This window comes from Pelodiscus sinensis, chromosome 18 (genome assembly GCF_049634645.1).
Source record: "Pelodiscus sinensis isolate JC-2024 chromosome 18, ASM4963464v1, whole genome shotgun sequence".
NCBI lineage: Eukaryota > Metazoa > Chordata > Testudines > Trionychidae > Pelodiscus > Pelodiscus sinensis.
The window spans coordinates 18,719,954-18,743,763 of record NC_134728.1 but is presented as its reverse complement, the minus strand read 5'-3'; the positions used below and the strand labels follow the sequence as shown (position 1 = coordinate 18,743,763).

Here is a 23,810-nt window from a genome sequence, read left to right as displayed (position 1 = left end):
CAAAGCCGGCTGCTGCCTGCTGGGGTGTCGCTCCCCGGGAGCAGAGCCGCGGCCCTGCCCCGCTCCAAGCCGGCGCCTGCGTGAGGCGGAGGGAGGAGGGCGCGTCGGCGGCAGCCCGGGCCGGGGCCCGGCTCCAGGCCTGCAGCGCCCCCGCCAGGGGCAGCGGCGCCGGCCGCCCCAGTTCCCGCCGCGCCCCGCTAGGTGGCGCCCGGAGCTCGGTTGCGAGCCGCCGCCGCACCGGCCGCAGCTGGAGGCTGCCCGGGCAACTGGGCGCGCCGCGGCTGAGGGAAAGCCCCGTGCAGCCGCCGGGCCTGGGCGGGGACCAGCCGGGGGCTGCCATGAGCGCAGGCGGGGGCTGGGAGGAGGGAGTCGCCGCCGCTAGGCGGCAGCTGCTACGGGAGGAAGCGGAGGCGAGCGGGGCTCAGCGCTTTGCCCTCTGCCTGCCCCCCGAGCCCGGCGAGGAGGTAGGCGCGGGCCGGGGAGGGAAGCGGGGATGGGAAGGCTCATGGCGCTTCCCCCGCCGCTCCGGGGGGATGTTGGGGCGCGTCCCTGTCTTCTCGTGCCCCCCACTTTCACCGGCTGGGGGAGGGGGAGAGCTTGCTGCGGCAGGCACGGGAGGAGCAGAGTGTGACTAGGGTCGCTCCCTCTGGTTTGTAGTTACCGCCCGTCCCCCTGTGTGTGTGATGGGCGAGAAACTGCCCCGCACGTTGATCCCAGCAGCCCAGCGAGATTATTAGAACTGGTCCCCTGCCAGGAGAATCCGACCCTGGATCATCATTGCGCCTGGTGTGCCAGCTGCCCAGCGCCTCGTCCCTCGGTTGGCAGGAGGGTTCCCTGCTGATACACTGTAGGTCGGAGGTGATGGTGGGGAGCCAGGACATTCCTGACGCTGCTCTAATGGTTCAAACGCTTCCCAAGCTAGAAAGTGTATTCTCTCCTTTCCCTTCCCTGCGTGCGGTTATTTCTCCCCTTGCCTTCCTCTCCCCATCTCTTGCTCATCCAAGGAAGCTCCTGATACTGTTTATATGCTTTGGTTAGTCGCTAAGGTGCTACAGGACCATAGTTGTGTTTTAAGTTTCTTAGTTCTTTAGTTCAATTATTTTGAAGGACCATCTTTTTTTTATTTGGTCTCTGTTAAGTTCTCAGGGAGCCCTTCAGGTACCGGCAAAGGAGTTTTAGCTTTTGAATGGGTGAGAAGAGCTTGGAGAAAAACCTGGTAGAAAAAACTGGATATTGTTTCTTAATATTCCCCATTGTAAATTAATATTAGTATTGCCTGCTCCGAATTAATATGACACTTTACAAATATTGCCAGCCCTATAATGGTTACAGGCTCTAAGATACAGCAGACCCAGGACAGCAGTGTGAAAGAGAGAGTGGTTACTAGGGTGAAGAACAAGGAAGGCAGGGTCTTGGAAGAAGAGTGTTTTTTTGGGGTGGTGGTGGTGGTCTTGAAGCACAAGAATTAGAAAATGATTCAGGGATGTACAGGGCATAATGCTGAAACTAGGAGCAAATGAGTGGTGTTAGGGCTGAGATTATAGGAGTTTGAACTTGATGTGATGGGAAACAAGAAGCCAGTGAAAGGATTCATAGGGGAGTGGCAAAAGAGTAAAGTGGCTTTAAATAGTTCGGAGAAGGACAGAGAACCAAGTTGCAGAAAATGTGTTAGGCCATGTCTTTTGATCAGTGGTTTTGCATGAAGGAAGATGCAGAAAGGAAAACTCTCAAGACTAGAACCCAAATGTATTTTTTTATCTTACATTGAGAAGTGAAATAGTGATGGTTTTCATTTAACTTTTCAACAAAAGCACTGAGAAATTCAGAGGTCTTTATTTATTAAACACTTCAAGTTAAATACAACTGCATTCCTGAAAGGGAACAGAGGTGGACTAATGGGCCAATCTGGACTGATATTCTTGTATTTAAGGGCCTGGTATTAGATAGATTTTTATTTATTTCAACTTTGAACATCTGATTTAACAAATGTAATTTTGCATGGCCCTACTAAGTAGCTGTGGATGATGGAGCACATCCAAACTGCAGGGGTTGCATTGACTCAAGGAGTGATGCACTGGATGCTATCCCACAGTCCTTGCAGCAGATTGGAATTCTGGGCTAGGGTCCCAATGCCTTATGGGATGAAAACATGGTTGCGGGTAGTTATGAGTTCGTGTTGTCAGCCTCCCATGTCTGTGGCTCAGAAACAGCCTTGCCCTGTTGTGTGCTTGTTTAACCTCCTTTATTTTCATGCGGCATTGCTGCACTTCCCTGGTGTAGCCCTTATCAACTTTTCCCTGTGAAATACTGGCATAGATATCAGTGTTTCTTTTGCTGGTTAAGAGCTCTGCCTGCACAGACTTTCTTTCCCCTCCCCAGCAATCAGATCCACTATCTCTTGAATGCTTCATGTTGGAGGTGTTTGTAACCCTGGGCATGCATGCTCAGCTGTGTTGGTGAGCTTTTCATGGTGCTGCAATGGGAAATGAATATTTAAAAGTTCCCAGGGCTTGGCTCACTTGGCTGAAGAGCATTGGAGTTCAAAGCACTCGTCAGCAATGTTTCCTCTAATCTTTCTATCCATGTGTGGATTTTTTCCATGCAACTGTGGAATTTTTTTTTGGTGTGCACCATGGCATGTGTTTATGTTCACTACCAGTAGAAACAAAAACCTAGCAGTGGTGCTCTGCTAATCAGCTGAGCAGCATTTGAGGCTGCACAAGCGCACATCTTACAGTGAACACTGCTTGCTGGGGTGTTTACAATACGGTACAGGTGACTGGTACCTCCGGGGTGAGTGAGGAGGTGCAGGGAAGGCTACCCAGAGGGACATGGAGAGGGCATGAAGGGACATCCCGGTTAGCAATTAAAATTTTGGCAGGGCATAGTTAATGCTACCAGGAGTCATCTATGCACACCTATGCAATAGAGTACTCTGGATCATCATCTGGACACCAGTAACTGAGCACTTAACTTTATACTGCTCTTAATTTGAGGTATGAATATTGCCTCAGGCTTTACTCAGGTTCAGGTGGAGTACAAGGGTAGATTTTAAAAGCTTTTAGGTCAATGGGAGGGACTGAGCAACAGGGCCATTCCTAGGGGAGAATGGGGTCTGGGGTAATCCCCCTCGCTCCCCCTCCCCAGGTACGAGGCCCTGGGCCTTTTCCAAGCTCTGCCCCTGCACTGCTGCCTTGCTTCCTCCCAGAGCAATGCAAGCTGGAGTATTATGGGGCCTGCCACAGAGTGGCAGAAGGGGTAGGATCCCCCTTCCCACATTCACCATGGCAGGAAATGGAGTTCTCAGGGGCCAGGGTGTTTTGCTTCCTGCTGTCATGGTGAAATGGAATGCAGCCGGATGAGAGAGCAGTGTGGCAGAGCAGGCTGCTCGACCACTCTGGCTCCTGCTATAACGGTGAGTGCTGGAGGAAGGACGCCAGCTGCTACCCTGCTCCAGGCCTTGTAATCCTCCTCACCCTTCCTATTGATAGGACGGTTGAGGTGACTGCAGCAGACTCCTCCTCCCCACCCCCTCCAAGCATGGGACCTGGGGTGGCCACCCTGAATCCTCTTATGGATGGGATGCCTCTGCTGGGCACTGTAGATACATTCTTTACAAATTTCACCTAATGCTGAATACATTGACCTAAGCTCATAGTGTAGACCAGACGTTTAGTTAAGGATCCAAGGCCACCCCCTATGTTGTTGTCATAGCTCTGAAATGTGCTGAGTGGGTTTTGTCTCTGACCCTTAATGCTGAGATCCTTTGGGTGTCTGTCATATGAATGTTTGTTGACTTCCATAATCACCTGAAGGGAGCTTGTTATGGTCTGCTCACCAAGTGCTTTATTACGGGTGGTTGACAATGAGTGTGATTTGTGCTGCAATTTGTTATAGTCCCCTTTGAGCCATTATAGAAAGTGCAGTAAATACATAATTAGGGGCTCAGTCTACTTTTTCCTGTTTTCACAATTGCTATGAAACAGTTGAACACATGCAGCTGAGTCCAGTGCAAAAACAGGATGTCTGAACCTACTTTGCCATCCTGCTCTGGTGTTTTAAAAAGACAGTGCCAAGAAATCTCTTAGAGTTGGTATCTCTTTACTTTTTTTTAATTATTATTATGTTTGCATATAATGCTTCCAACAGTAAAGCATTAATTAAATGTCAGTCTGACTAGAATAGGCTTACGCTATTTTTTAATGAACATAGGATATAAGCATCACTGTTGATAAATATCACTCCTGTTCTGTATCCTTTCCTATTTTAGTCCTTGTGACCAATGTTCCCTCTAATTTTTTTCCATCCATATGCAGATTACATTTTGTTATGTGCATTGAGGCATGTGCGGATGTGCACCACTGGTAGAAACTAGGGCTGTGAACATGTATCCATGTACATAATTAACTGATGAGCCTAGTATTTTGGGATATACTTTAAATGCATAGCTGCAGCGGGGATAGCTGCCAGGAACTAGCATGAGCCGGGACTGAGTCAGCGTGCCTGCCTGCCTGCCAGCTACCAAGGTCCATTCAATGCAGAGCTGCAGCAGTTAATTGTGTAACCTACAAAATTATTGTCAGATTACCAATTTACATGCTTCCTAACATCTCTAATATCCACATGCTAAATTTGTCTTTTAGTAGTGTGAGCTCACGGGACAGTTGTAGTCTTTATTTGAAGAGAATATGTTGTTTCCTCTCCTAAGTACTGGCCTTCTCTAGTGCTGTTATGTACAGAGCCTGCTAAGGGATGGGGGTGCAAGGAGAGTGGGAAAACATTTCTCCTTCTTTTTTGGAACAGAAAGTAGCTACTCAGGTTCCACCTTAATGTGTAAAAATTATGACTTTGCTATGGAATGGCTCTGCTTAAATCCCTACCATCTGAGGGACACGATGGACCAAATCATCAGAAAGTGTAAATTGACGTAGCTCTCCTGACATAATTATGCCAGTTTATAGTAGCTAAAAATCTGTTCCGGTGCATTTTAGAGAGATGAGATGGGCGGGTAATTTTATTTATAGGACCAACTTCTATTGGGATGAGGGACAAGCTTCTGAGCTGTTAGAGCTCTTATTCAAGGCTACACTGCACAATCATAGGAACTGATAGATTCCTTTCAACTAACATGATTCCTCAGAGTCCAGACGACTGTGACTCCTCTTGGTGTCTTTTTGTATCCAAAAGGGAAGGAGACAGAGCTGGTATAGTATATAAATATTTATAATCTTTGTCTACAGCAGGGCAGAAGATTCTTCTGATTGAGTCTACTACCATTTAGATGTTTAAGGTCAGGTTTTTAGCATTCTGTGGGCAAAACATGTATGTGCAAATAGTGTGATGGCCTATGCCATCACAGAGACTTCACAGACAGTTAAAAATATCTAGACCTTGATGTGTGACTGTACTTAAAGGGCTACTTGGATGTTATGTGACTGGGTTGCAGATCTACATGTCATTATTATAACTGCAAATTCAGGGATTGCTCAAACAGACAATTTATCTATTTGCATGTGCAATTATTGTGTTCCACAACCATGCAAATCACATTAGGAAATAAAGTGTACAAACCTGCAAATGCAATTCTGAGACCTTCTGCTCGTATTTGTGTGTGCATGTAGATAGCCATGTGATGTTGATGAGTGGTGCAATTAAATCTTTCCTATAGTGCTTTGAAAATGCAGGGGGGCTTTCTCATGAATCAAGTTATTAGCTTGTGAGGATAGCAAGCTTGTGTAGCTGGCTGTGTTGTAAAGCTGTGGAATGGTAAAGTTCCAGTCTTGTGCATCTTCCTCAAAATTCTTGCTGAATTTGTATTCCATGATCTTTTTTACTGTTGGCACCGTCTCAAGTGGGAAAAAAACCCAGCATGGTTTCCAGACACCAGCTTGTGCCTGCAAGTGCTGAGACTTAGAAAATTTCTTCCCTGACTTGTAAACTGAGCATATCTGAGCATTAAAGAAATTGGTGAGGACAAAGTGATTTAGAGCATTTAAGAAACTGTTATTGTATTATTTATTGTATGTTCAATTTGCAGTAATAACTAGAGGCTTTGATCAGAATCAGGATCCCTTTGTCCTTGGTGCTGTACAAGTGCCAAAGGTGACATGGTTTCAGGCCAAAGGAGTTTGCCATCTAAAAAGGCAAGCAACATAGGGTATGTCTGTACTTGCACCCTCTTTCGAGAGAGGGATGCAAATGAAGACATTTGAAATTGCAAATGAGCTGGGATTTAAATATCCTGCACTTCAGTTGCATAATCGCATTATGGCACTATTTCGAAATAGCACTATTTTGAAATAACAGACGCTGTTAAGATGCAGTTATTTCGAGAGAAAACCCTTCTCTCGAAATAACTGGTAAATCTCATTGTATGAGGAATAAGGGTTATTTCGAGATAAGGGTTTTCTCTTGAAATAACTGTGACTTAGCAGCTGTTATTTTGAAATAGCGCTATTTCAAAATAACGCCATAACGTGATTTTAAATCCTGGCTTCATTTGCAATTTTGAATGTCTTAATTTGCATCCCTCTCTCGAAAGAGGGTGCAAGTGTAGACATACCCATATAGAGGGTAAGGAAAGGGATATAATCAAAGGTAAGGGCTTGTGTAGATTTTCTTTTTATATATATAAATATATAAATATTGTGTCTCTCCAACTGTCTGTAGATGTCATTAGTCAGCTGGCTGCTTGTATTTTTTGTACAGTCACTTTTCTTACTGCTGCTGAGGTTTTCTAAAGAGCCAGATTTCCTTTTATTCTTCCTTCTTGTTATAATGGTTGGTTTCTGAAGGAGGTGGAAGATCTGATGACACATTATAAGTTAAACATATCAAGACATATGGAATATTGGGGACATTTGTGATCAGAGTGAATCCCATTTATTATGGCCTTTAAATTTTGGTCTTCAAAGCAATAACTTCTTAAAAATAAATTAACTGTGGAACCTCCAAGATGCATCTAACGAAATGATCATATTAGAAAAAACTTTTAGAAAAATATTAGAAAAAACTTCTAAAAACTAGTTACAGACTAACTCAGCTACCCCTCTGAAGCACTAGTTCTGGTTTCCTGCTCTTTCTCCTCCTTTCTTGCCAAATGCTTATCTTCTGTTGTCATGCAATTTTGCAGGATCTGGTCGTCTTCCTGTTGAAGTCCATGTCAGAATTTTCACTGATGCCAATGGGAGGTCAATCAGGTCCCTTAGAAAGTAAGCTAAGATAGGGATTCTGTTACTCCTTTTCCAGGTTTGTTTATGGTGTTGTATAAATAATACTCTTATATCATAGAATCATGGAAATGTAGGGCTGGAAGAGACCTTGACAAGTCATTAGGTTCAGCTGTACTGAGGCAGTACCAAATAAATCTGGATCATACCTGATGTGTGTTTCTTTAACCTGTTCCTAAAAATCGACAATGATGGGGATTCCACAGCTTCCTTTGGAAGTCTATTCTAGAACTTAACCATCCTTACAATTATAATTTTTTTCCCTAATATTTAACCTAAATCTCCCTTGCTGCAGATTATGCCCATTACTTCTTGTCCTACCTTCAATTGTTCTCCATGGCTATGTCTACACTGGCGCGATCTTGCTCCAGAGATATGCAAATGAGGCTAAGGGTGGAATATCACCGAGCCTCATTTGCATATCTAATGAGCCACCATTTTTGCGGAAGAGGCTCTTTGCGCCAGAAGGAGCTGTCTACACTGCTCCTTCTTGCGCAAGAAAAACACTCTTGCGCAATGCCGTTATTCCTGAAAATAATCATAGTGCTCTTTATCACAGCCCTTATCATATTTAAAGATTATCTAGTTTATCTCAGTTGTCCTTTCTCAAGACTAAACAGTCTCAGTTTTTTTAACCTTTCCTTGTTGGTCAGTAAAATAAAATTTAAAAGTTTTTGGCAGAACTTCATATATATTATTTGACAAGAATCCGCACTATTCAGTAAATAGTACATATGTGTTTCCTGTTCAAACACTCACTATATCCAGTCCCTCTTTTAGTAATATGGTCATGGCTAAGTTCTTTTGCCAAAGCTTTGGTCTTACTGTCTTGGGTAGGTGTAGGAGTTTTAGATTCCTTCCATAAACTTGAGCAGGCACCTGTTGGCTTAGTGCTGCTGACTGGCAAGTCACTGTGCTACTCTATGGCTCAGTTTAACCATTTGTAAAATGGAGATGGGGTTTGAAGTAAGGATGTTTAAATGGTTAACCGTTAAACATACCAGTAAGCAGGAGGCTTATCTGTAGATTTAATAGTTAACTGCCCGTTGCTGGCGACCTTTGCTGGCAGCCAGCCATGCCGGGTCAGCCCCATTAGGACTGGAGGCGGAACCCCACGGCCATGGCAGGTAGCGGTTCAGGCAGCAAGTCCAGAGTTAAAATGGTTAAACAACTGTTTTAACATCCCTAGTTTGTAGCTTAATTTCTTAATGTTTGCCAAGAGTGAGATGTCACTGAGCTGCAAAATATTAGTATTAGTAACGTGTGTTTGCAGGTTGAATTGGTCTTAGTCCAGTTGTGCAGCTTATTGTGATATTGCTGCTCCTGTGAAAGCAGATGCCAGGTTTATTTCCTGCCTCCATGTGCCTGATGTCTTGCTCTGCTCCTCCCCTCCACCCATTTTGTGATTTCATGGTTTTCCCTTACTGGCCTCTGAGTGTTGCTCTCCTGAACTTTTCCCTTCCTACTGCTCCTTAGCTGCTGCTGCACTTGCATTCCATTCAGACTGCGTTCTCTTCCCTTTGCCACTGAAACCCACTGATCTGCTCCCGCCCTCCGTAATAATCTTGCTCTAACTGTGTAAATGCATCTTATTAGTTCATGGGTTCTCAGATGGAGGGGGGGATGTGATACCCTGTTATTCCCCTGTTACTAAATGGGCAGGATCCTGCTGTAGATTAGGTTGGGAATTACTGCAGTAGTATTTGCTTTATTAATTATGTCTGTTGTAATAGTGCCTAGGACCCCAGCCAGGTGATGTGAATTTATGTTTTATACTTTTAGTCCTTAGTGTGAATGGGGTCAAAATCTTTAATGCAGAGTATGTCGTTGAATGCTTCTGCTAAGATTATACTGTTATATGGAACTTTCTCCTTTGCTTATCCACATGTGTAATGAGCGAGCTGGTGCTGCCTAAATATCATCCTCACTCCATAGGAAGCAAATTTCCTAACTGTATCTGGCGATCACTCAAACTATTCATTCACAAGTATGTTAAGCAATGTGAGTCTTTGTTCACTAGGGATGAAATGCAGATACCCCCTTCCTTATACCCAACCCTGTGGGTTTAGGAGGCAATAGAATCCAGTCCCTATAACCAGCAAAAAGGAATAATCTGGAATAGTGGCTACAGAATAGCCATAATCTGGAATAGTGGCTACAGTTTACAAGAAAGATTTCTTCCACTGAATGTGTGTAGTCCTGTGGTCTTTCCTTGGGCTGCTTCCAGTGGCAGCTGTCCCTCCCCCCCACACCATGCCTAAGTACTGAGTATGCAGAATTACTGTTTGTGTAGTACTGGTTTTTCCTTTTCTTCTCTCATCCATGCTTCTGGCATTAGGCTTTCCCCCTTCCATCCCTTCAATCTTACCACTGTTCATGCAGGAGTGGTCTCCTTTGTATCTCATCACATCAGGAATTCTCCCTGCCTCATTTTGTTATCTTGACTGTTTCACTGTTAATCTAAGTTGCAAATAAATTGCTCTAATGGTTCTGAAGGCCTTTGATCCTTTGCTAGGATATTAAGTCAAATTATGTGAAGTATTTTGGTTGTGCGGCTTGTATAAATGACATTTTGCAAAGTGAGACTGTATGATGAATTGCACTGCATGGAACCCGTCTTCAGTCCATTCAAAATATAGCTTCCAAGATCATATTCCTTGCCTGTTTCTGAAATCACCTCATCCCATTCCATTTAGGGTTGCCAGATGGTTTAACCAAAAATATCGAACACTCTCCCCCACCCCCAAAAAAAACCCAGGGGGAAAATTCTGTTGAGGGGGGAGTAAAGGAGGGGGGGGGGGAGACCAAAGTTGTTGATGGGAAAAAAAAGGACCCCGAGAGTTATTAAGCAAAAAAACCCCAAAACAATAAAATAAATAAAACAAAACAGCATTAAAACAGCATGGCCCCTTTAAGTACGAGAGTGGAGAGGTTGAGCACTAAAACCCAGGGAAGGCATTGCTTGCCCTTGCTTCAGGTCTTTTTGCTGGTGGCCATCTTGTTTTCTTGATCGAGCCCCCGCAGATAAGCAGGGGGGCAGGGGGCAAGGGGCCGGGGCCCTGGAGGAGGGAGGCCAGGGGCCTTAGGTGTCTTAGGTTTGCAAGGTATCTGGTATTTTCACCTCCTAGCAGGGGAAAAAAACCCAGAAAATATCGGACATTTCAGGTGTCCAGTATTTTCTGAATTTTTTTTACTGGACAGGAGGTGAAAATACCAGACTGTCCAGGTCAATACCGGACACCTGGCAACCCTACTTCCATTGGCACTGACTCCTCCACCATATCAAGTTCAAGCTACCCTATTTTAGACTATTAACAAAAGCAAAGTTTGAACTCCAACATGCTGTGCATTAGCCCTCATTAAAAACTTCATTCTTATTACCTCATCCTTCATCCTCCAGCTCCCTTTTTTCTTTTCCTTTCTTTTATACCTTTATTTTATAAAAAAGTACCTTTCTTTTATTAAAAAAAAATTAAAAAACAATGGTCCTGTAACACCTTAGAGACTAACAAAACTAAATAAATAGTATCAATAGTGCAGTATTGATATCTACCCAATTTGAAACTCATGTTGGCAATTTAGATGAGTCGTCTTTTATGCAAGCAAAATAATAATACATTTAGGAGAAAAGCTGAACAAATCATTGAGAGTATAAGATGGGATGATAATGGCCCTACTTTGACACTTTTACTCTTGTTTCTCCCTTTAGTTGGTTTTCTCAATGAATATTCAAGCAAACTAACCTTAAAAATGGCATGATTTCCCTTTGTTCTGTAAACGTTTCTTCAGTTGCAGTATTTTCATGTTGTGGATTGTGTGGGGGCATAACTGAATCTGAGTTAGAAATAACCTGTTCCCTGCATGTCCCAAGACACAGGCAGAAGGTTGGTTTCTAGGTTCAAAAACTGATTAAATTTGAGGGATAAGTTATACTGTGGATACACTTTTTCTGTTTAGAGTCTCTCTATTTTTCATTCCCCAGTGATTTAATTTAATTTTGAAAATATGTCCAGAATGAATTTTTGGGCTCTGGATAGTTCTGTCTACCTTTTGGTCGCGCCACTTTACTGAATTTTTTTACAATCACACTTTTTTATTGACAAATTTCATATAAATAGCAACAATTCAGCAGGTTTCCTGTTTTTCTGCAAGCAGCGTGTACACAGAGTGTCTTGGCTCCAGACAAATACACATGCACCCTTTGTGTTGAAATCTGCATTATTTTTGAATTTTTGCTTCATCTTTGATAAATTTATGAGAAAACAAAAGTGACCTCCCGGAAAAAGGACTTTCATGAATTTTTGGTTTTTCTTCAAGTGAGTTGTTGTGTGTTACCTAGAGAACACCTTCACTATATTAAGTCAAGTAGTTCTTGCAATAGATTTTTTAAAAATACTTTCAGTAAAAATAACATGGGCTGTTACAAGTGTTTGGGTTTTAAATCACACTTTGGTACTATTCATATCCAAGTGTTAGTGATGTCTTTAGAATGGCGATTGAGTGGTAAGATGCTATTCCTACAATAGGTCATCTCTGGGTGCACTGCCACTAAAGCGAGTAGGGTGATACAGAGAATTTATTGCAAAATCAGGACCGTAACCTGCCTGTTACATGTGCAATGGAGTCATCTTAAATAATGATGTAATCATAAGAAACCAGGCTTGGAAGATAATCTGTTTGATTGCAGTGTTGCCAGCTCTTTGCCATTATCTCAAGTCTTATGATTTTTGGAGGGTTTTTTTTTCATGAAGCCCGATTTCCTGGAATCTTGTGTTACGAGAGGTCTTAAATTAAAGGACCCTATTTTTGTTTAATATTTCATGATTTGTAAAACAATCCCATGAATTTGGGGCACCAGATTCATGTTTTTTGAACCCTTGGATTTGACTATCCTGTGATTGCTTGAAAATTCCTCAGGTTGATCTGTGTTTCTGAGAGGGAAAGAACGATGTACCATATCTTATGGCTAACCTGAAATCAAAACATTTTCTTCCACTCCCAGACTTAGCTTTTGACAAAGAAACATAATTTTGGTCAAAACAGGATTCGGCTCATACTGATGTTCATTCTGACAAGGCTGTGCTGCCTTTAATTTATAGACGCAATTAAATACACACTTACATACATATAATCTATTTGTTTTTCAGGTAAAAGAAGTCGAAGAAACTATAGACGAGATGTTAATAAGGCTGGATGAGTTCTGTGGCATGACTGATGTGGTATGTGATCAGCTTATAACTCTGATTCTCCCCTACTGACACTGTTATCACTTTAAGAGCTCTCTCCAGTAGGTTTCTGAGGAGGCCATGTTGGTAGTGATTTAGAAACCATGCAGCTCAGACAGGGCAGCAGTCAGCAGTGGGGAAGGGAAAAAACACACAAGTATTTCCTGAGGCAGCCATCTTGACTACTCTTCCCTCCCTTGAGATGGTTTTATTACACAGAGCAGGGGCAGTTGAGCCACAAGGTGGCACTCTCGTGCACAAATATTTAAGGCCCTAGAATGGAGCACTATATTTAACTTTCACAGGCTCCATACGGTTCACTGTACAAGCATCTAGGAGATCTCCCGATCTGTTATTCATACATGAGAAAGTGCAACATGCAACTTTTACTTTTTGCTGGTTTTTTTTTTCTTTTTTTTTAGCCCTTTCCCCAACTTGGTTGGTATCATGTTATACTTTTTCCACTGAGCTTGACATACCGGTGATAGAATTGTATTTTTTTCCCTCCAGAAAATTTGTCTCTTGGCAATCTTCCCTTTATTTGAGAGAGTTTTACAGAACATTCTTTGAAGACTCCATGCTTCGCTATTTCAATATTTGGATCACTGCCAGGGGGTGGTGCCAGGCAGCTGATGTGGGGGCAGTTATATCATTTATTGAATTTTACTATTTATTTATTTATGGTAGCAGCTAGAGGAATTAGGGCCTTTTTGTGCTTGGTGCTGTACATAACCAATCCATACTCCAAAGAGCTTGCTGCTCCTGTGTGAGATGAAAGGCAATAGGGATGGGTGCAAAAGACAAATGGGGGGGAATACAAGGTAACACAGGGATGATTGACTGTGTGATGAGCAGCAGTTATACCATACAAACTCCCGGGTCATTGTCATTGCTTAATCATTTGTGATGCACTTGAGAACAACAGGAGAGTGGATGAGATACAGTTGAGCCAAAGAAGGATATCGCTTTGCTGCTCTGTGGTCTCCTGCACAGATAGCCTGCATGCAGCTGGGTCTATGTGGACATGGTGTTTATAATAAATAAACCAAATGTCACTTTTCAGACCACTTTACTTCTTCCTTCCTTTCCCATAATGTGGAAGAGTTCAAATTGACTAGGACAATCCAGAGCTGCAGTGTGCATCCTCCTTGCCCATTAGAGAATAGGACATTTCTTGTAGGGTTTCTTTTATAGCTCGATATTCTGGACCATATCTGAATAGAAGGATTGTCTCCTTTCCTAGTCACAAATATGCAGACAGTCTCCCTGTCTGCTGGCAGCCGTACACATTCCTCCTCCCTACCCACTTCCACTGCATACATCGCTGTGGCAATTACATCAGTTGTTTACGTGGGAAAGGGATATTGGGTAAGTGTTGAGAATGTACCTTTAACAATCTTGGTAAAGATATGTCTCAGCTGGAAAGCAGGAGGAGAGCCAGTGCTATCTGACCAGCCAACAGACTCTTCAGGAACCATTGCTTCTCTGTGTGATTCTTGGGAATTATACAGCATAAATTGAAAGGGGCAGGAAGAAGTTCTCTCTGTCCAAGATCTCCTGTGATAATCAGGAGACGCTATGGGAGAGTGGGGGCATTAGAAGGTCAAGGTTGCTTGGCAGCTGCAAAGCAGGTATTCCCATTTTATATTTTTTTAAGTGCAAGTGAAGGGTCTGCTTGCCCGACCTGCAGAGTAAATCCTCTGCTATCTGCTTAGCACATGTAGAACATGCCTTGTGGTAGGTGACTAGGATTCATCACCAAATTTGGTCCATTGGTTGGATCATTAGCTTCCTTGGCCCACCTGATCACTCATGCGGAGGGCAGAGTGACCGTTGATACATGACCCTGTGAACACATACCAACAGGCAAGCATGTGAACATCCTCCTACTGCCCTGCCTATACGTCTCACTGTTGGTTTGGAGACAGAATCACTCTCCAGGACATTGGGTCCTTTGGCCTCACAGTGGGATAATCAGTCCTGGCAGATTTCTTAAGGACAAAGCCTACTTAAAAACTTCAGTACTGATAATTTTCGGAAGCTTCCCGCAAATTGGATACTGGAGCACTGTGTCCACTTACCACCTCTTTTCCTGTTCCCCCTCAACATTGAGTGTAGCTGAGTCAGAGACATCGCTGTTTGTCATGGAGAGAAAGTATCATTACTTTCAGAAGAAATGACTTAGCATGTTGATAAACAAGAGAGAGGTCTTCCAGGGTTTCTGAGGAGTTCATAGGAGAAACATCTTGGAAGTACAGTTCAGCAGTAATGGGCATTCACACAATACTGTTTCCATTCTGCTTTTGACAAACATTGCTGTAAAGGAGCATATGAACTTCCAAGATCTGAGTATCTTGGCATGCAAGATATATATATAAAAGATGTTCTAATATGGCATTTATAATCTATCCAAAGCATAGTATGTTCTGTCCGCTGAGAGAATTCACTGTTTCCAAGACCATAAAGCCAGTTTAGGTCTCTTGTAAGGACTGTTTCAATTCTGCCAGGAACTGCTGAAACCAAGTGACTAGAATAGGTGATCACTGCTGGTGATTTTGTACTGCTGGTGGTTTTATATCAGATGACACAAAGGACAAGGAAATAAATAGTCCATCTTTCATCTGGATTTGTCCTGTGAGTGATTTTTATTAATGCTTCTTTGAGCATTGAGTTCTTTTGCCCGTTGGTCAGGAGCACACCTTAAGCTGTTGGCTGTATCCTGTAGGAAATTAGAGATAGCTCAGGTGAGGGGTCTGTGAGCTTTTAGAGCTCCCATGAGACTCTGTCTTTCCAACCTCCTCTACAGCAAACACTAACCTAGCTCTAACGTCTCAGCTTTGCTTTACTCATGAAAACATTTTTCCACAACCTGCAGGCTATGAATAATTAGCTTGTATTTAGATTATTGACCTTATCTGGGAACATCAAAGAGCTACATTTGTGTGCTGTTTTTGTGTCTTGCAACGCAGTACCTGTACATTTAAACAGTATCTGTGAGTCTGATAACTATCATGCAATCTTTGGTTTGACTCCAACTTTTGTATTTAACAATAATTTGGCCTTTTGACACGTCAACAAGAGGCAAGTGGAATTTTTTGTGTTTGAATCAGGTGTTCTACAAAGCATTTACATAAGGATTCCCCCGCCTCCCCCCGCTTGTCTTCATTAGTTAGTGCTCTTGAAACCCAAGTTCTAATAGTAAAGTAGTCAGAAGCTAGCCTGGATCCAACCACAGGAAGATGTAGTGTATTAGAGCTTCCATCTTAAGACCACATATGGTGTACCTTGGGGAGGTATAGTACTTTGCCTAAGAACTGAACTGTTCTACTGAATGTGGGGCTGGTAACATAAGCAGAGCAGGATTTTCACAACAACATTTTTGATGGCCTCAGAGTGTGGCCAGTCTCTCTTGTCCTTACTTCCCTTGGACCTTCAGTGAGAGCCTGCCCCAGGAAAGGTGAGTTTGGAACTCACCAGCCACCTGTGCAGTTCCAGACTCTCCATATTCTGGCCTGGGGGAGCCAATGAGCTGCCCTGGGAGCTTCCAGTGACCAAATACTATAGCCACCTCCAGCACTGTCACTCTCGCCACGTGTCTCTAGAGGTGCTGCCCGAAGCCCCCAAGGGAGCTGTGCATTGCAGGCCACCAATCCCTGCTGGCAGTGCCAGCACAAATACCAAGGCAGCACATCCTTCTGTCCTTTGTAATAGCTATTCAGAAGCAACAGATAGGTGCTGCAGGGAGAGGCTGCTGCTTTGCTTTCCCCCCTCCTTTGAAGGCTGTCATGGACACAAAAAATACCTGCTGGTGGCTGTATTTGTATTTGAGAAAAGCATACTTCATTGCACCTCAAATCTTTCTTGAACACATCAGGGTGAAGTTTAGAGTCTTTAGTAGTCTCCCTCTGACGCTGCCAGTTTGGGTACTAATCGTGGAGCTTTTTTGATACGTACAACTGTTCTGTAGCATATGGACTTGGACCCAGCAAATTAATTTCACAAAAAGCCACCAATTTCATGGCTAGATAAGTATAATTAACAAGTTCTGAGCAGGGTGGGACTTGAATTAGTGATCTATGTATACAGTGTTAATATACTCTCTTCTTTTCCTTCCTGGCATTGTTGGGGTCTTTAAACCCATACTGTCCTTCTTTTATCTTAAAAACAAACACCCCCACCCGGCCTACTAGCTCGCAGATGTGAAAATTCATAACTTTGGTCTGATTTCTAATCCTTGAAGGGAATGCATGGAAACCTGAAAATCTCTGCTGGTGCAATCTCTTAATGGGCTGTTTTCCATCAAGTAGAATAGCTAGTATGGTCATCCAGAGTTGGATAGACTTTCCTAGAAATCAGGAACAGGTGCTGATGTCACCACATAGGAGGCTCTGAAATCAGGGATATATGAAATACTATAGTTGTATAAGCGACGAGGAGTCCTGTGGCACGTTATAGACTAACTGAAGTGTAGGAGCATAAGCTTTCGTGGGCAAAGACCCACTTCGTCAGATGCATGTGACGAAGTTGTATAGTTGTATCTTTTCCATCTTTTATTGCAACTACTTGTCTTTTTATGCCAGTGATACCCAGACTGCATAGAAGCTGCAAGTGGCTCTTGAATGTGTCTTCTGTGGCTCTTTGCAGCACATGATAATAAAACAGCATGGTTAATAATTTAATCAAGATGTTTTTACTATGTTATCAACCAGTTGTAGAATACTTGGCCAGTCATTTTGTTGTGAGAATCGTGTGTGTATAAAATGGTAAATGAAACAATGAATTCACACTACAGTGGCTCTTTTGGGTAATATTGATTGCTAATTTGACCTCTGAACCACTGAGATCTGAGTATAGCTGCTGTAGCTGTCTATGCTGTGTTTAACCTTTCATGCATGACAGTGACCACGTAAAGTGTTATATTAAAAAACAAAGTCAATAAATCATGAGTGGCATGATGCACTTTTTAGAATTTTGGATCAGGCTTAGAGGAGATTTCAGTGCTACCTTAGTTTATATGCTGCTGAGTAGTTTTATCCCTCATTGGGAGCAAATCCTGAGTTTTTCACAGGGCTCTTCGTGCAGACACCTTTGCATTTTGTTCACATATCATTTGAGTTTCCCTTTTCTCCACCAGACCCGTTTCTACAGATGCAAATAATTCCTTTGTCTTTCTAATTGTGTGTTCATCTCACTGTATCCCAGATCCATCTAGCTAATACTAAGAAGCATCTTACAGAGTTCTGTAACATGTTTCCAGTTTAGGTAAAGTATTTTGTTTGTTGTGTGTAATCTCTAATGATCTTGACATTTGTTTTTTAATAAACACTTCCAATAAAACATCCTAACATTTTATAATTAAAGATGGATAAGACACAAATTTTATTTGGCCATTTCAGTTGTTTTCATTGTTGAATTGTCATGAATTTATTTTTAATAAGAATATTAAGCACACACAGTTTGTTGTCTAGTGTGCTCATGCCATTGCCATGAAATTACCCATAAATTTTGTGAGATCATGTGCAATTAACTAATTGTGCATAGCTGCACACAATTACCTGTTTTAGTAGCACAGCAGTGGTAGCTCTGCATGCAAATTAGGTGTGTGATTCAAAGACTCTAGGCATGAATTTGAGGTAGATTTGAATTCCACTTTTAATCTTGCTGATAGGGTGCTGGTTTCTAACCTATAAAACCCTACATGATTTGGGACCTGTTTATGTGGCCTTCTTCCTCACAGGACTTACTGCCACATTTGAAATTGGCTTATGCTAACATGCTGGAATGTCCTTGATCAAAAAGAAAAGAAATCCATTCTTTGTATGGTTTGTTTTTCCCTAGCGGTACCCATCAGGTCGGGTGTGGCACCCCCTCTGGTGGTGCCTCCTGGTGTTGAATATATACCTCTGCTGACCCAACTTCCGCTTCAGTTCCTTCTTGATGATCGTTGGAGTTTCTTAACTCCCTAGCATTGTAGTCATTAGTTGTTAATATAGATTAGTTTTTTGTTTGAGTTTCCTTAGAGTAGTTAGTCTAGGAGAGTTTAAACTGCAAACTAAAAAGGAAGAGGGACCAATAGCTTAAATTGATCCTCATGGAGTTAGCACTTAGGCATCGGTGAGCAACACCAATGCCATTGGTGCACAGGCCCAGAAGATCACCATTGGCATTAGGGATGTAAAAATTATTAAACATGTAACTGATAGAATTTTTATTGTTACACAATTAACTGGGGTTCCCTGTAGGGATGCTGGGGCTGGCGTGCCTCCTGCCCCCACGGGGCCACCTGGGCTGCTGTGGCTCCTGGGGCTACCATAGCTCCTGATCCAGCATGGCTGCCACAGCTCTTGGGGATGCCCTAACTCCTGGCTCCACAGGGATAAAAAGTTCTGCCCCCTCTTCTTTATGGCTGCCTCAGTGGCACCCTTAACTTCGGAGTCACTTTCTGCCTCATCGGTGGCTCCAGCCTCGCCACCTGTGCAGGACCCCATGCGACAGGAGGGACATGCACCTGTGGTGGCCCCATCTGCAGTTGCTCTCCCCAACCAAGCGGATGCTGAAGGAGATAGGTGGGCCAGGATGATCCAGTTTCCCCGGTGGCCTTGTCGTCGTCTTTGTCAGATGAGGCAGTAGCGGGTACCCCCGTCTCCTCCCTTGATGGTCTCTAGGGCTCACCAGGACCTACTCAAGAATGTAGTCCTGGGTCTTAATCTCCTGGCAGAAGAGGTGGTTGAAGAGTAACTCAATTATGGACGTTCTTTCACCTGAAGACCTGGCTCGGGTAGCCTTGCCCCTCATTAAGTCCATCCAGACCATCACAAAGGTGCTTTGGCAGATGCTGGCCTCTGTCATGCCCCAAAACCGAAGGAGTGGAAATGTGCTACTTTGTGCCACAGAGGGGATAAGAGCATTTGTATATCCATCCACAGCTGGGCTCATTGGTGGTGGATGCAGTAAACCACCAAGAGTGTCAAGGGTTGTCGGTTAACCATTCACATCCTTAGTCTGTGTCCCATCCTAGATCTCAGAAACCTGAACATGTTCATAAGAAAACTCAAGTTTTACATGGTGTCTCTGGCCTTAGTTATTCCCTTGCTGGATCTAGGGGACTGGTACTCCAACCTCGATCTGAAGGATGCGTGCTTCCACATTTCCAACATTCCTGCTCACTGTTGTTTCCTCCATTTTGTTGTGGTGGACTGCCATTACCAGTTCATAGTGCTGCCCTTTGGCCCAGCAATGGCACTTCAAGTGGTGGCTGCAATCCTACATAAGAACTGAATGCAGGTCTTTTGTACCTGGACAACTGGCTCATCAAGGGGAGGTCTTGGGAGCAGGTTCTCTGGCATGCTGAGCCAGTCAAGGCCATATTTACTCATTTGGGCCTAAGCCTCAATGTGCCAAAATCCACCCTTATTGCCATGCAAAGAATCAAGTTCATCAGGGCCCTTATTGAAGCTTCTCCTTACCCAAGGCCTGATTCCAGGCCAGCATCATCTCAGGATTTCAGCAAAGTCTGACCACTACTGTGTGCAATTACACGAGGCTCTTTGAGCACTTCGCCTACTACACCCATGTCTTCCATCATACTTGGCTATGCCTCCATTTGTTCCAAGTGTGGCTGGCATTAGTGTTCAAGCCCTCCAGAGACCCTCTTGACTGCTTGGTTACCAGCAGCCCTGCACTCCCTCGAACGGTGGCTGCAGCACCTGGTGGTGTGTGCAGGGGTCACCGTCACTAGACTGCAAACAGAGATTACTCTTGTAACAGATGCCTAGGGCACACCTGAATTGTCTGTGGACACGAGGCCTGTGGTCACACACAGAACTGATGTTGCATATCAATGTCAAGGAGCTCAGGGAGGTCTGTCTCAAATGCCAGTTGTTCCACCTGCAGGGCAAATGTGTTATGATGATGACTGACGTCACAGCAATGCTTTATATCATTGGACAGGGTGGTACTCACTCCTCTCCCCTGTGACTGGAAGCCATTGCCCTGTGGCACTTCTGCATTTGTCCCAACATTCATCTCCAAGCCTTGTACCTCCTGGGCATGCAGAACAGCCTGGTGAATCATCTCAGCTGGTCCTTCAAATCCAACAAGTGGTCCCTCAGGGCAGATGTGGCTCTTACTATTTTCTGTGAGTGGGGTTATCCATAGGTGGACTTGTTCATTACTTGCCTAAACAGGAAATACCCAAGGTTCTGTTCCTTTCTGAGCCACAGCCAGGGGTCCATGTCAGATGCTTTTCGCTTGTCATGGAGGGAGCAGGCTCTTTAAGCCTTTCCCCAAGTACCAATAATACCTAGGGTCCTCCTCAAGATACAACAGGAAAAAGTGGTGGTGATATTCATAGCACCAGTGTGGCTAAGGCAACAGTGGTTCACCAGGCTGCTGGCCCTCTTGGTGGCCAGGCCTATGGCACTCCCTCTAGTTTCTGACCTGTTGACACAGGTGTTCAGCTAGCTGCACCACCTGAAACTGGAGTCACTCTACCTCACAGCATGGAAGCTCTGTGGCTCAGCCACCTTGAGCTCCCGTGTTCGGGCTCAGTTAGGGAAGTCTTAATGAACAATCAAAAGCCTTCCCTCTGCTCTCAAGTGAGGAGGCTGTTGCAGCCCTGGGGCCTAAGTTTGGTTCTCTTTTAGCTCATGTTTCCCTTCGTCTGAGCCCCTAGCTACCTGCTTTCTAGCCTACCTCTCATACACAGTGCTCCTCATGGTAGCTGTTACTTCCACCAGATGATGTTGAAGCTGTGAGCCCTTACCTCTGAGCTTCCATATACTGTTTTTGATAACTATGGGGTGCAGCTGCACCCCTATCTTGCACCTCTGCTGAAGGTAATGTTGCCTTTTCATGTCAATGAGGACATTTTTTTCTTCCCGTTTTCTTTCTAAAACCACATGCCATGGACAGGGATAGGATGCTATGCTTCCTAGATGTAAGGCGCACCCTTGCCTTTTATATTGAGTGCGCTAAACCATTCCGTTAGTTGATACAACATTTCATCTTTACCTTGGAACATATGAAGGGCCTCCCAATTAGAGCACCTGTCATCCTGGATCATGTGCTATGACTTGGCTACGGTGCCAGCTCTGCCTATTACAGCACTTTCTACCAAGGCATAAGGCTCTTTGGTGGCCTTTCTGGAACAAGTTCTGATTCAGGACAACTGCAGGGCAGCTATGTGGTCATCCGTGCACTTTTTCACAACTCATTACCCCACCACCCAGCAGTTATGGGAGGATGTGGCGTTTGGCAGAGCTGTACTGTACTCGACAACAGGTTGAGGTCCGATAACACCTCTGTGCAAACTGCTGGTAAGTCACATATTGAAATGGAGATGAGCAATCACTCGAAGAAAGAACAGTTACTTACCTTTTGTAACTGTCTTATTCAAGATGTGTTGCTCTCCTCTCTCTTCTGTCGGACTGTTCCAACAAAAAGGATGTATATAGGATGCCGGAAGGCATCAACACTGGAGACCTCACAGCCAACCCGATGGGTACAACTAGAGAAAAATCTTCTGACGATCATGCATGCAGTGCATGCCCATGTATTGGAATGGACATGAGTAACACATCTTGAAGAACAGTTACAAAAGGTGAGCAACTGTTCTTTCTGATATTGGCACAGTTCTTATTGAACTGATGCTGCTAAAACTCTGCTGCATGTTTTTGGCTTTGATCTTGATGCAGAAGACTCTTCTGTTCATGGTTGCCATTTTATGTGCAGCATTAGGTTTTGCTGTGTCTGGATAGCTGTCCTACTTGGAGTTTGCATATTATTTCTGGTTTGTGTTTTCATTCTCCATTATTACTTGGTATACTCTTTATATTAAGCTTTTGCCTGGTCCCTCCCTGAAATTAGTCTTGCTGACTCAAATTGTTGTTAAACAAAGCTCAAAATATTTTAATCTTTCAAGTTAACATAACAAAGCTCAGAAATGGGAATGTTTTTTTTCTCCATGGACCTTTGTGATCTGGCGACTGTGCTGAGTACTCAGTTTAATTTCCCCTTCATGCAATTTATTTTACTGTACCTTACTGAAGATTAATCTTGTTTTATCATGTGGAATTTCCAAACCAGTCATGCTTTCTCTAGCTAGTAAAAGGTTACTATACCAAGAGAAATACTTCCCTTCTTTGTCATGGGCTGATTCCTCTTGAACTCGCCTGCTGCTGTGATTCTGCAGACTGTGCAGAATGACTCTTCTTAAATCATATTTGCATATCATTTCCTTTCATCACTGACTGCTTGCTGGAAAATCTGCTCTCCTGCATCTTGTATTAGTGGTTTGTTTTTGCCCTCAAAGGCAATTTAGATTTTTTTTCCCCCAGGGCTGCTTTGACCTTGCTGTGGTGATAATTTTTGCCCTCACTGTACATGGTTTGAATAACTTCTTAGCTGTTTTGGCTACATCCGCAAACTGTGTTGGTATGTACTGTATTGTAGTTATCTAGTGGCTATAAGTGGTTTCTCCCCGTTCCTTTTGAACCAACCCTGGAAAACACAGTTTGCTGCCTTATCTTGGATAATATGAGGGTCAGTTTTCAGTCTTACTCTAGTTAAATGACTTACCCCAAACTTGCCACCAATCAGTTTTTGTAAATATTGGGTATCAGAGTGTTCTGTCTTCCCCTGGCATAAAAGGCTCTTACTACATGATTCCCAGACTCATCTTTATTAACTGTCTCATTCTGTATTTTAGTTTAATAAAAATGCCCACCTTTTAAAAAAGGGAAATGAGAGTATCTGGTTCCTTTTGAGGGGGTCTCATTATTTGAGTTTGTTTTCTGTCAGACATAGTGTGCACACTTTATTATTCTTATCCAAGTGTGTATGTATGTGGTTGTGCATGGATGCATTCCACCATGCCAAACCAAATGGCAGGACCAGCCCATGCATGTTTATCCATGCAAGGAAAAGTCTGAACTTTAATTTGCCCATGTTAGGAGGTTGCTCCAGTATAACTATTTTGTTAAATCACACCCTTCACCAAAATAGTTACACTTCAAAGTTTTTTCCAGTATCCATCACTTCAGAAAGCACAGTCTCTGTTTCTGTACTACAGGCACATTTAAGTCGAGTTCTCAAGAAAAAGGTGAAATCTCAAAATGCATAGCAAACCACGCCTGGTCAGCCATCCTAGCTTCGTTCCCTTATCACCTCAGCTGAAAGACCTCAATTCCAACCCAATCAGTTCCAATAAAATCTTATTTGACTGTGGTCTGAAAGGGGCCTATGGGAGAGAGAAATTCTCAGCTTCTGGGACAAAACCTCTGCTAGAAAATGCCTGTGAGAGAGGCTTCCCTGAGCTTCAAAAGTGAGGCAATTCTAATTCTTGGCAGAGCCACAA

The 23,810-nt window shown here is 43.5% G+C and overlaps 1 protein-coding gene across 4 annotated transcripts in view; it reads left to right on the top strand.

Moving 5' to 3' along the window:
* Window positions 1-207: 207 nt before the first annotated feature.
* Window positions 208-23,810, top strand: part of BCAS4 (breast carcinoma amplified sequence 4) — a 99,537-nt gene continuing 75,934 nt past the window's right edge. The window contains exons 1-2 of one of the 4 annotated variants that reach the window (XM_075901198.1): window positions 208-464; window positions 12,377-12,448. In XM_075901198.1, coding sequence (XP_075757313.1) covers window positions 339-464; window positions 12,377-12,448 — 198 coding nt within the window. In that variant the 5' untranslated portion in view covers window positions 208-338. The remainder of the gene's footprint in view (window positions 465-12,376; window positions 12,449-23,810) is intronic. The other 3 variants (XM_075901200.1, XR_012896521.1, XM_075901199.1) reach the window with 3 other exon arrangements.